General features: G+C 42.5%; 1 protein-coding gene across 14 annotated transcripts in view; it reads right to left on the bottom strand.

Annotated features, from left to right (window-relative positions):
• The window catches only part of LOC135488713 (intermembrane lipid transfer protein VPS13A-like), an 80,129-nt gene that overhangs the window by 20,339 nt on the left and 45,070 nt on the right, over positions 1-14,720 (bottom strand). For 5 of the 14 annotated variants that reach the window (XM_064773421.1, XM_064773424.1, XM_064773427.1 and 2 more), the window contains 17 exons: positions 13,801-14,025; positions 12,730-12,866; positions 12,468-12,536; positions 12,105-12,146; positions 11,222-11,314; positions 10,267-10,367; positions 9,835-9,985; positions 9,437-9,514; positions 9,172-9,252; positions 8,026-8,216; positions 6,903-7,041; positions 6,463-6,597; positions 5,669-5,755; positions 5,041-5,253; positions 4,687-4,770; positions 2,575-2,640; positions 114-134 (listed from right to left, as the gene is read on the bottom strand). In XM_064773421.1, coding sequence (XP_064629491.1) covers positions 114-134; positions 2,575-2,640; positions 4,687-4,770; positions 5,041-5,253; positions 5,669-5,755; positions 6,463-6,597; positions 6,903-7,041; positions 8,026-8,216; positions 9,172-9,252; positions 9,437-9,514; positions 9,835-9,985; positions 10,267-10,367; positions 11,222-11,314; positions 12,105-12,146; positions 12,468-12,536; positions 12,730-12,866; positions 13,801-14,025 — 1,913 coding nt within the window. The remainder of the gene's footprint in view (positions 1-113; positions 135-2,574; positions 2,641-4,686; positions 4,771-5,040; positions 5,254-5,668; positions 5,756-6,462; positions 6,598-6,902; positions 7,042-8,025; positions 8,217-9,171; positions 9,253-9,436; positions 9,515-9,834; positions 9,986-10,266; positions 10,368-11,221; positions 11,315-12,104; positions 12,147-12,467; positions 12,537-12,729; positions 12,867-13,800; positions 14,026-14,720) is intronic. The other 9 variants (XM_064773426.1, XM_064773428.1, XM_064773434.1 and 6 more) reach the window with 6 other exon arrangements.

Here is a 14,720-nt window from a genome sequence, read left to right as displayed (position 1 = left end):
TGATAGAAGAGAGCAACTGAATACCAAGCAAATAGAGGTATAACGATTGTTAGATGCTTGAAATAAGAAGTTACTGTAAATCCAAAAATATTCGTGCAAAATACATGAAATACCTGAAGCATAGACCCTGTACTCTGAAAGCCAAAAGTAGCAAATTGGTGTCGATTATTAGGATGGTAGAAACAAAATAAGCACATGCACTTCAATATTTAAGCATGTATGATGAGAAATGATGCAAGGAGGCAGGAGCAGGCCCATTGGGTCCAAGGAGGAGAGGTCGATCCTACTCCGAAACAGACCCAGCAACTCTAAGGGACTTGATCCTACTCTGGTACAGATCAAGCAGGACCAAGGGGGTTAATCCTACCCCGAAACAGACCCAGCAACTCCAAGGGACTTGATCCTACTCTGGTACAGATCAAGCAGGACCAAGGGGGTCAATCCTACCCCGAAACAGACCCAGCAACTCTAAGGGACTTGATCCTACTCTGGTACAGATCAAGCAGGACCAAGGGGGTCAATCCTACCCCGAAACAGACCCAGCAACTCCAAGGGACTTGATCCTACTCTGGTACAGATCAAGCAGGACCAAGGGGGTCAATCCTACCCCGAAACAGACCCAGCAACTCCAAGGGACTTGATCCTACTCTGGTACAGATCAAGCAGGACCAAGGGGGTCAATCCTACCCCGAAACAGACCCAGCAACTCCAAGGGACTTGATCCTACTCTGGAACAGATAAGCAGGTCCAAGGGGGTTGATCCAAATCAGTAACAGCCCCAGAAAGTCTAAGGGACTTGGTCCTACTCTGGAACAGATCAAGCAGGTCCAAGGGGGTCGATCCAACTCAGGAACAGACCCAGCAACTCTAAGGGACTTGGTCCTACTCTGGAACAGACCTAGCAACTCTAAGGGACTTGGTCCTACTCTGGAACAGATCAAGCAGGTCCAAGGGGGTTGATCCTACCCCGAAACAGGCCCAGCAACTCTAAGGGACTTGATCCTACTCCGGAACAGATGCGCAGGTCCAAGGGGGTTGATCCAAATCAGTAACAGACCCAGCAAGTCTGGGGGTTGATCTTACTGAGGAACAGACCCAACAAATCAAAAGGGGTTGATCCTATACTTGGGGTCACAAAATTGTTTGGCTTGAATTTGCATCTCGGAGCACCGTGATATCAAATGGTTTCCCAGGGAAGACTCCCACAGTCCTCAATATGAGAGCAAGCTGACCTTCTCTATTTACATTATTGGCCCCAGTAACTAAATTACTCATCAGCCACTGGGAGGCATGTAATGGTATTTGTGATGATGAATAGGGAGAAGTTATGGTATGATTATTGAAAGAGTAAGGATTCTGTGATATGCAATATAAAGTCAGTGAGAAGAATCAAATCTGCATAACTGCCCAGGGCAGAAGAGAATGTCCTCGCAAGAGCTTAATTGCAAGAGGCAAGTTAGGCAAGTACACGTATGTTTGGCAGATGAAAGGAAGGACTGTCAATATCTGATGAAAAAGGCACTTGCAAAATGGCCCAAGGTTCAAGTTAATTAATTTACATCAGGACTGATGTTGTTATAAGTCCAGTCAGCAGGAATCTTGAAGAACCGATATGAGATCTCATCACTGCCCAGGTCAGACTTAATCATGGGCACGTGTCCCTCCATGGAGTAATGCATCAGATGGGGCTGATCAAAAGAGACATTTTGATGGTGCTCAGCAAAAGAAGCTCAAGGTATAGATTCAGGACTGATGCTATAATAAGCCCAGTATAAAGCAAGAACCTGGAAAGCCAAATTTCCATAACTTGATGCTGGACAGCATAATGGTAGAGGCTGTGGCATGGTCCTGCGTGAGGTTGCATCGGCACTTTTGCAGATGAAAGGAGAAACCCTTGTTTGATGCAGTAGGGGCTCAGCTAAAATGGCTACAGGTTCTGTATAATAGGGTATCGGCAACCCAAAATGTGGCGCCGATTTTCACTAGGGTATGCGTAAAATGACGTCAAAACTCAGACAAAATTGATGTCCAGCTCTGTCACAACAATACAATACCTTAGTGACAGTCAGCGCTACGCAGAGGTGACCGTAGTTTTGCTCATACCCGTTTGGTAAGGAAGAGACAGGAATTGGAAAGGTTTGTAGCGCTGATGCTATTGTTGCCAAGGTTTCAAACAGAAGCATTTTGTACAGCACACGATGCCGTGCTGTACCAAAACAATAATGGGCCCTCACGTTTGATTGCCCAGGTCTGCTAGAAGCACTTACAATACTTCCATAGCCAAAAACTGGAGAATTCGTTGATATTTCTTCCAGTCAATTTAGGACTGTTCGATATCTTAGTCACAATTTCAACTCAATTCAAACGTTTTATCAAATTACCCACTGACTTGGAATGTTTTTGAATGAAACATTATCACAAGGTTTGAACAGGTCATGAGCTTGAAAGCTTAAATGATTTGAAAAATGTATGACGCAAAAGCGAAAACACTGCCCTGTAAAAACTCGACCATGCAGGGGCCAAATCTCACATGCTTTAGAAAGGTACAGCACCGCATATTATTCAATCATTTACCGCTAGTGATTGCTCAATTTCTAATTCTGGATCTTTTAGACACAGACAGTTGAAACAGCTGAACATCTGCGTAAAAAAATATACGATTTAAAAAAGATACGATCTTAAAATGTATCGCTGCTGCTTGCTATAGATCTTTTGCTTGGCGTAAAGACTCAGAAGCAGAGCATGGCTGTCGTCAGATGAGGTCCTGCATTTATCGTGACGTTTTCACGACGCTGGTAAAATTTGGTGAGATTTATAACAAGTTCCTCTTGAAAGGCCATTGGAAACCTCGTCCAATTCCAACAGTGAGTGCGCAGGCCTGTACAGCTACGTCATGCAACTGATCTATAGGGCAGTCATTATGGCTAAGCAATCACCCCCCTCCCCCCCACACGGTATCAGGACACTTCCCCCCTGGACATTTGCCCCCCGGACTTCTGCCCCCGGACTTCTGCCCCCCTTGGACATCTGCCCCCCGGATTTTTGCCCCCCGGACATTAGCCCCCCTAGGACTTCTGCCTCCCTAGGACATCTGCCCCCCGGATTTTTGCCCCCCGGACATTAGCCCCCCTATGACTTCTGCCCCCTAGGACATCTGCCCCCCGGACATTTGCCCCCCGGACATTAGCCCCCATAGGATTTCTGAATACATCTTTTCTATTTATAGTAACGATAATTCTATATATAGTAACGTCGCGGAATGCTATTCCGATGCTTGTGAAGGGATAGGCTAGCGTAGCTAAGCCCGAATAAAAAAAAGTTAGTTGGCGTCCCCCTTCCTACCCGACAAAGTGCTCGAGAGCCAAAAAAAATGTATAGTGCATTTTACACTAGAATGTACACCTACCCGGATTTTATCATGATTCAGATTTTTTTTTATTTGCTCAGCAGCTATATTTTCAGCCTTAAAATGAATTAAAAAAAACAAAAACACCTCCCCCTACCCACCTCCTCCCAGAAGCAAGGACGCTAACCAGCTTTTTTTTAAAGTGGCCTAATGATACTCCTTTTCTGAGAAATGCCTCTGTCATACAATGTTTCTGTAAATCTATTTTTAGTACATGTACATGTATATCTGATGTTTTGAAACGTGTTTGTTGTTTGATTAAAATAGAAAACTTCACATGACACCTCCGTCTCCTTCCACCATCACAACCAATCAAGAAATGAAGTTATAGTACAGGTCAAAGAAGGTAATCATTATTTAAATTATTTTGTGCTGAAAATTACTGAAGGGTGGCCTACCTGCTACCTTCAGTAATTCTGCTACCTTCAGTAATTTTCATTTAAAAGAAATACAGCAATCCTTACCATTCTTACATTTGACCTATGGATTGCCCTGGAGTAATGCACATAAGTATGCTCTTAAATCTATTAATACAGACCAAAGCTGATCATCCTGCTACTCTTGGACTGACCGACTCATCCAAGTTCTCTTTGACTGTCCCCGGTGGTAAATGTCCGGGGGGCAGAAGTCCTAGGGGGGCTAATGTCCGGGGGGAAAATGTCCGGGGGGCAGATGTCCTAGGGGGCAGAAGTCCTAGGGGGGCTAATGTCCGGGGGGCAAATGTCCGGGGGGCAGATGTCCTAGGGGGGCAGAAGTCCTAGGGGGGCTAATGTCCGGGAGGCAAAAATCCGGGGGGAAAGATCCGGGGGGCAGATGTCCGGGGGGCAAATGCCCTAGAATCCCCCGACACACACAACCCATTCAAACAAGGCTTTTCTGCCTAAACCTTTGAAAATTCCGACCAGACTTAATAGATTATGAGGTTGGCAGCAGATTTTCATGGAATACTAGCCTACCCACAGTACGAGTTTTTAAAATTTGAATAGAAAGTTATTGTTATCTACTTTTAAACCATCTCATATTTCAATTTACAAAACACACACCCCAACCTAAGGAGAAGTTTGAGACAGCATAAAAATAATCATGGGAGATTTCAGTCAAGGATTTTTGCGGGGTTCACATACTGTGATGACAACATCAAGGCGGCCACTTAAAAAAGCAGCAACGTGAAAACTATTACACTGCAAAGGGGTTAAAAGCATCTCAGCACAGAGGTCACAAACCATGCAAAGGGATATTGAGTTCTTGATTAAAGTATTCCAAATTGATAAGTTTCATACCTTTTTCTTCTTGTATTTCTTATAACGGAACAGGAGCGGATCAGAAGAGATGTTATTTTCGAAGATAACATCGGAGCCAGAGCCCTGAAAGAGGAAATGAAACACAAGGTCATATTAAAATCTGAAACGATAGTCTTTTTCATGAGAAAATGGCATACCCTACATGTAGGCCAAGGTCAATCCCCATCGATATCCATTGTATCTCACCTTCTATTGGACAGGGTATATTAACAAGTCTATAGCAACGACTGATTGCCATATCAATTCCTAGTTGCTAAGGTAAATCTCCATGGAAACATCCCAGTTGCCAAGGAAACTCTTCATAGCAACACTCAAGTTGCTAAGGTAACTCACCCTCAGTTGAACAGGAAGTCCAGTCTTATTGATAATCCAATATGGAGAATATATAAACAAGTCCATAGCAACGCTGTGGTTGGCATGGATGCTCAGACTCAGTTGGTGACTGGTGTTATTTTCTTCCGGTTCCATGCTGATTGCTTTGAAGCCGTCCATATCGGAGCCAAGTTCGATATTGCCGGACCAATCGCTACCAAGATACTCAGCAATCTGTAGAAATAAGAAGAACTTCTTTTATGACTTAATATGCTGGCAATTGAAATTCTCAACATTTTGATACATTTTGGTACATCCTTGGACCTCTATAAACCTGTCCAACGTCCAGGACATCGATCATTAGCCTTGTTGCAGCTCAAGGATGATGGGCATTACGACACGATGTTAACAGCTCAATAACACAACAAAATAGAGACTCTGTGGAAACAAGATGGACGACGACAACGGACGCAATATGATTGTAAATTAAAAGCTCATCGAGTTAGAAGTCCGCCATTGAAAGCACTGAAGTTGGGTCTACAACTGGTATCGACAAAAGAATGAATTTTGGTCACCAATAGTCTGTGATAATTCGTAGAGTGGATTATGATTTCACCCATTGGTGATGTAAACTAAAGGAGCTATGTACCTGTATCTGTAACTTTTGTGCTTTGTGTAGATCAGCCGTATACAGTGGCGTGTTCTCTCCATGGGTCAGGCTGCTGTAGGGAGAATGCTGAAACAGAATATCATGAAACTTGAAAGTTGACATCTGGATTATATCACTAAGAGCATTTTCTGCATATTTCCTTAGTTGTGAACAATTTCGAAGATGACTGAGTCAAAATCGCACAAGCATAACAGACACGACTTTTTAACTAACCAAACTACTAAAATACGTCGAACCTTTATCAGAAACTCTCACAGCAACAAAGCTGATTTCAAAATTGCCTGGAATTATCACCAGCTTGCAAGGAGCCTCATGGCCTAGTGGTTTACACTGCTGGCCACCACGCAATAGGGCCTGGATTCGATCCCGGGGAGAACCCATGATCGTATGTCTGGATGAACCGGCGTGGCTTTCAAGGAACTGAAATTTCTGGCTCTTCACAGTCCTTCGAATGAGACTCAAAACCGAGGTTCCTTGTACCTGGTGTCTATGCCAGGGCAAGCTAACACCCCACCAAGTGAGAAACATGAGTAGCTTGCATGGACTCTATCTCTCTCGCCAAAGTCGGACCACTAGGCCAATAAACCCAATTGGCGCCTAAACGTAGTGGCACGCAGGATACGCTCATCCCGCCTTGGAGGAGGATTACTCCTAGGAGAATGACCCCTCCAAGTGCAGAGCGAACGCTGAAGAAGAAGAAGAAATCACCAGCTTGCTGCAAGACAGCGAGATCAATGGCAAACAGACGTCACAGAACTCAGTGCACAACTTACCTCAAGAGAGAACTGTATGTCGTATGGCAGATAGTTATGAAGGACTACGGGTGGATGGAGATGTAGGGAGAAGTTTGGTATCAGCTTGGGAAGATGGTGCGGGCCACGGGCTGCCACTCCAGTGTCAAGGACAACCTGAAACGTGAAGGTAGATTTCAGCATTATCTGCGCAGATTGAAGGATCTTCTCTCTGCGAGATTTCCATTAGACCACAAGGTTCTGTTGGATGTGGTGAACGTGGGTGACGATATCAGAATCAACATATCAATTTTCGATAAGTCATCACAAAACCTACACAAAACCTTGACATAAACAAGTTATATGAATTCAAGTCTAAAAGTGGGGTTTTAAGCTTTTGACATCATTCATGTCTTAAAGTTGAGTTTTAAGAGGGAAAAAACATCATTAGTACAAAAGTTGGGTTGTAACAAATTCCTCACCTTGAAATTAAACGGGTTTTTATTGAATGGGTTTGTGCTCTGTTCATCTGGAAGACATGTGTAGAGTCGGCTCTTGTCCTTGGCGACACTTAGATCCTGCCAGCTCACACCGCCGCTGTACTGATAACTGCCAAAGAGACTTAAAATATGATGCGTTCAAAAGTTTGAGATCCAACAAGGGATGACAACAAAGGTACAGGGAGAACCTTTAACCCTTTGGTGTATACATACAGCCAGATCATTTGTCACAGGTTAGCATGTGACTGTTAGCTCTTTTACTGACTGTTGAAATCATTTGTCCAAAAGTATCGAAAATTGGTCAATTGCATATTTTTTTTCGGTTCTTTTTTCTTATTTCAGGAATGGAATAAGTTTTGCAGTAAAACATTCAGTATGATTTGACATAAGGATGTGGCAACTATTCACAAAGGATTAGACTATCATCTGCCCATCCCACGTCCTCTAGTACACTTTGGCATAGGCTACTATCACCAGCCTGCTTAGAAATGGTTAAGGTCAACGAATTGATATGCCAACTCAAATACGACTCAGATGTAAAACAGTTTTCAAAGGGTTAAAGGTCAATTGGACGAAAAAAACAAGGGTGCATTGCTACACTATGCTACAGGTCTACAAGTAGATACCAATAACAATACCACAGCAAGATCACTTACAGATATAGCTAGACTAGATAATACAGACATGATTCCATTTACACTCTACTGTTTTCTACTGCAGGCATTATTAACAAGTAGATAGCGCAGTGAAAGAGTTTAAGAGTGTCCCACATGAGATTGGATGATCACGGGTTCGAGGCTCAGAAAATGCTACCCAGGACTTTCAAGGGGCGTGAAATAACCAAGTGTAGCACAGTATGTGCACTCCTTGTTTCTACAGGAAGGTTACTTCATCAGGCTGGGGAATGAATGCAAAAGACTTGGAGATGCGGGTACAACTAACATTCTAAAGTAGGCCGTGTAACACGATACAAAAGTGTCCACTAAACACAATAGGTGGCATGACTATCTATTTCGAGAAAGTTATATTCGATTTGATGAACCAGTGTGAGTCTAAATTCACCATGCACCAAACTTTTTTCAAGGTGAATTCAAATTCCACTTACCCGATGCTGGCAGGGACAATGAATATTTTGCATTGATACGCGATGAACAGCGGGACGTTGTAAACTTCCTTGGGTTCGAGTGACGTAATCTTCGTGTATTCTTCCCGGGCCACTGGTAGTACGGTGCCGAGTTTAGTCAACTCGTTGCTCCGGACATATAGGTTTATTGGCACTGTCAGGTCATTGTGGAACTGAAATTTCAGCAGATACATGTTGACATGAAACTATGGCACTGTCAGGTCATTGTGGAACTGAAATTTCAGCAGATATATGTTGACATGAAACTATGGCACTGTCAGGTCATTGTGGAACTGAAATTTCAGCAGATATATGTTGACATGAAACTATGGCACTGTCAGGTCATTGTGGAACTGAAATTTCAGCAGATATCTGTTGACATGTAACTATGGCACTGTCAGGTCATTGTGGAACTGAAATTTCAGCAGATATATGTTGACATGTAACTATGGCACTGTCAGGTCATTGTGGAACTGGAATTTCAGCAGATACATGTTGACATGTAACTAGAAAACCTTTGAATCTTCTCCAACAATGGCAAAAATGGCCTAGCCAAGAATCTGGCCACTTATAAACCACATTAAAAGACCAGGGCCAGGTTGCTCATTTGAAAGTTAGCAGTAATGTTAAGTAAGTCCTAATGATGCTACTCTTAATCAAACTTAAAGGGTAACTTGTGTCAAATTTCACCCTATATTGATTTAGCTGTTTTTGACAAATGACTACGTCACTTTCTCATAAATCGGTAAGGTTTTCGAATCGAAATGCACATTTTCTAGAAATTGATGGTTTAATCCCGCCCGGACGGCTCGCTTCGATGCCGTTTTCGTTGATGACGTCACAACATGAACATTTTCGCAGTCGTGGTGGTTTACATTCAGCGATTTTATAATAAATCTAATCAAAAATGGAAAATTTGAGCTTTACATTTGTGATCAACAATTAAAAACGGACGTATTTCCGCAAAGTTGTAAATCGCATCATAGTATCACTTTAAGGAGAGATTGCTTAGTTAAGCTATGCTGGCATCTGTCTCTAATGCTGATTGAGAAACTGGGCCCAGCTGTCTTGGGACAAGGGTAACTGGCTCCTTACAGGAGACATGCGATCGTAGCCATCTGGACTCACCTGCAGCGGCGACCTAATGGTGATCACTTTCCTTCCATCGACAGCCTCCACATCAAACAGCACGCAGTAATCAGTGTCATGCTGAAACAGACATTGCAGTTAGTGATCACAGATTCAATATCATTTGAACATTCAGCTCAATAATGTTGTGCTTCTTCAATGCCAGTTACGTGACTGAGGGGAGGAGCAATCGACTGACTCTGGTATTCGAGGATGGTGTTATAAGACCTAGGTTAAAAGTGTCAATTGCTTGAAAGAAGCTTACCTTTGCTGGTGTGAGAGGAATCATGTAATGGCCTGCCTTCCTGTGTGACAAGTTTTGCAGAGGATCAAAACCATCAATCTGAAAACAACAAGAATAACATTATACAACGTGCAAGATTCAATATTTTCGCATCGTCTGAATTAGACACCAGTGAGGCATGTCGAAGGCCACTTGTTGCGACCTCTTATCAGAAATTAGGACCTTCATACGAAATATTAAAGCTGTGGTCTATCTAGGCAACCAGTTCTCGTCATCGTAGCTTAAACTCTCTACCTAATGGAGGCTGTCTGACTCTCCTCATTACAAAAACACACCTTGGCAGTAACAGACAATTGCACATCTTACGATAAATCCTTTGAACCTGCACCAAATCAGACCCATATAGCTCGCAGACTTACCAGTACATGTGCCTTATGCCTATCCATGTCCTCTTTGTTGTAGAATGTCTTATCGTCGTCGTCATAGACAAATGCTCCAGCACTCAAGGCAGCGTGACCAGCCTTGGCGAGGGCTTTCGACAGAAAACTCAGACCATCGACCTCATCCAGCCTGAAATGAACATCATCAAAATCAGACATCCTTCATTTAGGACAGCCTTTCTTTTATGGACACTTTATGTTAGACAGTTGCAACCGTCCCCATGAAAGTAAGCCCAACAGTTCAGTACTGATATCCACTGTCAGCACAAGACGAATCTGGTCAAAACTGGCTGTCGCAGCGAAAGGGTAATAGCTTTTCTTCTTATACTTGATACCCTTCAGAGAACGACTTGAAAAAACTGTGTCCCACTAGAGATATCAACACTCTGTCCCCAACCCTCCTAGACGTACCCATCAGTGACATCCAGACCAGCGCTGTCTGGTTCATCCTCGTCCTCCGTGTAATCGGTCCCATACTCGAGACTACAGTCGACCAGGCTGTTCTTATAGACCTGGTTAAACAAAACAATCAGATTAGTAAGCAACTGTGAGGAACGGGCGTTTCTAACACAACATTCATAATGTAGGACATGTACAATTTGAAAATACTGATACTGCATGTAGGCATAATAATTCTCTTATTGTCCCTTTAAAGTTTGAGGCAGCAGTACTCATTGCCCCTTTAAGTTTGGGAGGCTGTTGGCTACATAAAGCAACTACATAAGCAACTACATCAGAATTAGTAACGCGACCATTCAACCTCGGTCCCATGAGTGGTCGTGTTACCAGGGTTCCACTGTACATGTATTATTTTGCAAACGAACAAAATTAAAAAGTAGCTTTGCTTTTTTTGTTGGAAACACCCACCACCACCTTTACAAGACTGGTTTTCCCCACTCCTCAGTATAACTGTGCATATTAGCCACATGAAGACCACTAATTTGATCCCATATCGCTGCCGTTAGTCACCGTTTAACTCAATGAATCCCAAACCACAAAACACCTTGTTATGAACACAAATCATTCAATGTTAAAAAACATGCAAGTGTCAATTGACAGTTAAGTATGTCTCCAAAAATGTCACTCCTGAAAATATTGATTGTCACAAAACGCCACCACCGTAGGGTTTGCCAGTTTGAACCAAGGATCAATCCAGTGTCATATCTCTGCATGAAAGTCAGTGTCACTTGGTCAATATGGTGCCACATTAACATTCCTCGATAGAGCCTATGCAGAGGAGATTGGAAGAATAATTTGGGATCATAACTTCCGGAAATCTAGAGAATTCTCATCCATAATGGTACTTGGGATGTGACATTGATAGAGACATTATAGAGTAAGTGTAGTGCATATCTAAGGTTAGCACCTCAACTCCTTTATAGTCAAGGGCCGGGACAAAACAATGCATGGAGATGGGCAAACACTGCCTCTGGTTACAGCCAAGCTTCGTCACAGCGCTCTGAAATAGGGGGAGACAGGATTCGTTGAAAGAAGCATCAAATTTTAAATCAGTTTCACATTGCATATCTTCTTTAATTCATGTTTCGCTGAGGGTCCCACATTTTAAAATTTCTCACTTGTTTTACTTATCTGGTATGTCTCAGTTTTCCTGATTTATTCTGGTAGAGAATTGATGTTATAGATTCTTCAAGGTTATATCCCCCCCCCCTAACACACCCTTGAATTATCAACAGATTAGATTTTCCACTGGTCAACTCACTTAAAAGTTTTATCAAATTAATCACAACCAATGGCTGGCTTTAGAGTAGGCAGTTTGCAACTGCATTGACTTTCATACTGTAGTCACACTGAGCATTTACAACAACCCAGAAACGTCTGAGCACATTTAAGGTCGCAGATGGCTATGGGCCCATTTAAGGTCGCATATGGTTTAAGGTCGCATATTGCTAATATGGATCCATTTTAAGGTCGCATATGGTTTAAGGTCGCATATGGCTAATATGGGCCTATTTAAGGTCGCATATGGTTTAAGGTCGCAGATGGCTAATATGGGCCCATTTAAGTTTGGCTGGCCATTCCCGCCAAAACAAACCCCAACTGATCCACGGATGCTACAATTTACACTGTACGATGTCACAAGATCTATCATAAATTACGCCAACTACAGAAGCTGTGCACTACAAGCAGGACTAAAAGCTTGAAATAACACGTAAATGAACAAATTACATTCAAAGATATAATTGATGAATCATAATGTTGTTTTCTTTCACAAAATTTATATCACCTACCTTGATTTCTGGAGGGAGTTTCAACTTCACTTCCAAACCAAGCTGAAATCAGAAAAGGCAAATTAAACTCATGCAATTGGTCTTCTTGGCCGCCAAATGCATTGGCTTACTCATAAAAACAAAACCACTACAGTGGAACCGCCCTTAGTCGGCACCCAGACCATCTCTATTAAAGATACTAGTTTTCACCCCAAAATGGGTTGTTTCCATTCAATTTAACTCCTGTAATAGGACACTTCTCTATAGGGACTGCAATGGACAGGTCAAATTGTGCATGCCATAGTTTTCTAATACATGCAGGTAGAGTTTGACCGAGGGGGCTATTGGGATGAGGGGAGTGGCACTGGGACTGTCAATACTCACTGTGTTATGGACTTCAAATGAGGGCTTGTTCACCATGCGATGGATTTCTGACGAGTCTTTGGTGAGAGTCTGAAAGAAAGGAACATAACTCTTATCTTTGGAAGAATTACCGGTTAAGTCGACAGGCTCAGACAACACAGAGTTGGTCAACATTCAAGTCTGAAGATTTCAAGAAAATTGTAGGTGAATCCCAGGAAGATCGTCTTGTACTGAAAGTGTAACAAAGCTTGTTTGTGAAGGTGTGACAACTGTCCAAACTTACTTCTAGTATCATCTTGGCCACTTGGATAGCTTGTGGTGTCACGTTAAGCAGTAGTTTGTCACGTGAGTCGACCATGACGTACATGCACGTATCTTGTTCCTCTTCCTCCTCCCCGTCAACCACGTCAACTTCGGTGCCTGAAAAACAGGTCAAAGGTCATAAGAAATAGAATATGGAACCCTGCGATTTGAAAAGTTTGATTCCAAATCAAATGAAAACTCCTACTTTATGTTTTACAGTAGTTTAAGGGTGCGAGTGTGCTAAGAGAAACAAGACCGAAAACTTAGAACAGCCTTTACTTGCTTGAATATAACCACAAAAGGATTACATGCTACATGCTAAAAACGAGTTACAGGATTAGCAAGAAACTCAGGGTAAATGCTGGCTGCAGCATGGATAAGGAGGAAAATAAGCTTTCATAGCAGAAAGATGCAACAGTATACAGTTACATAGGGTAAATGGAAATAGGGGAAAGGGAGCTACTGAGGTACAAAGAGACATCTAAACAGGTTGGACTAGGAGAACAGAAAGCAATGGTGCATGGACCATGTGGGTAGATCCTGGCCAGGTGCCCAGCCCTACACAGTCTTCCACAGTGTTACAGCCAAAGAATAGTCAATAATCATTTTGACAGAATGTTGTCAAAATAGGAGAGGCACTCCCATGCATCCATGCCATAAAGAAGAAACCAATGTTTTGCTCACAATAGCCGTCATTCCTCCGTAAACAGGATGAAAATGCTGAGTAATACAACATCAAAATATCAAAAAGAAAACACGAAAATCAGAGAGACAACCAAAGAATCTTAAGTGTTGATATACAACATCAAGATAATGAAAACTAACACCTTGACGTGGAGGTGCTTGACTTGACTGAGGTACAGCAAAACACAAGGAATTGTTCAGAAAACAAACTAGAGAGTGCCGGAATACAACATCAAGTTTTGAAATACGAAAATTCAAAAATCGGAGATCCAATTAGAGAGATCAAAGTGCTGAAATTCTCCATCAAGATACGAGACAAATAAAGTGCCAGAAAACAACAACATCAAGAGACAGAGAGCGCTTGTACCCTGGTGAAGATGAACCGGTCCCTGTGACGTGATGAAAACCGCTTTATTTTCCACGCCATATCCATCACCATCGTCCGCGTCCACCTCATGCTCAGCCTCACTTTGATCATTATCCGAGCTATCACTAGAAAAGATACTGCCGAGTTTGCTACTGATTGTGTTAATGAAGCCCTCAGGTTCTGAATCAGACTCGCCCTGAATACTGCTGTGGATGCTAGTGGAGTCTGGAAAACAAGGGGTTAAAGGAGACGGTTAGCAGGGAAGGTAAAGATGCACCAAGCAAGAGGTCAAGGTCACATCTCATGATACGCCTAACCAGTCAATTTGACTCTTTAAGAAACCAATGCATCTCCTTTGGACATAACATACTTTGCTTTCTAGCTCAATGGGAAGACGTGCAGTTTAGATCTAGCAAAATTCTTGATTTGAAAAATGCCATGAATATTTCTGGAGGGCCAAAAGAGGTCTACATTGATCTTTGTGTCCTTTGAGCACGTTGATTAAGGCAGGATTAGCTCCGAGACCAAGGTGCATAAGCTGCTTTGTTTTCTTTTATACCGTAAATAGTGATCATACAGAAAAGAGAGGATTCACCAAATATAGACCATTAGCCCAAAAATGATGCATAGGTTTTCCCATTACCCGTTAATACTGAAAGACAAGCAAGTAGTATAGTGGTCACTTTAGGTAGCTTGTAAGATATAGGTCAAGGGGTCAAGGTCATCCATGCAGCAAAGGAGTGAGGAAGAGAAAGTTTTGGGATGTTTAGGATAATCTGTCTGACTGTGTGGTTCTCAAACGACGTAGAACATGCATTTGTCACCTTCACCAGAATTTGACTGGGCAACAAATGCTGGGATTCAGAAACGAAAATGCTGGTCCTATGACATTTATAAACATGGTCATAATTCTATAGAGG

Source organism: Lineus longissimus, chromosome 5 (genome assembly GCF_910592395.1).
Source record: "Lineus longissimus chromosome 5, tnLinLong1.2, whole genome shotgun sequence".
Taxonomy (NCBI): Eukaryota; Metazoa; Nemertea; class Pilidiophora; order Heteronemertea; family Lineidae; genus Lineus; species Lineus longissimus.
This window is presented reverse-complemented; position numbering and strand designations above follow the sequence as displayed.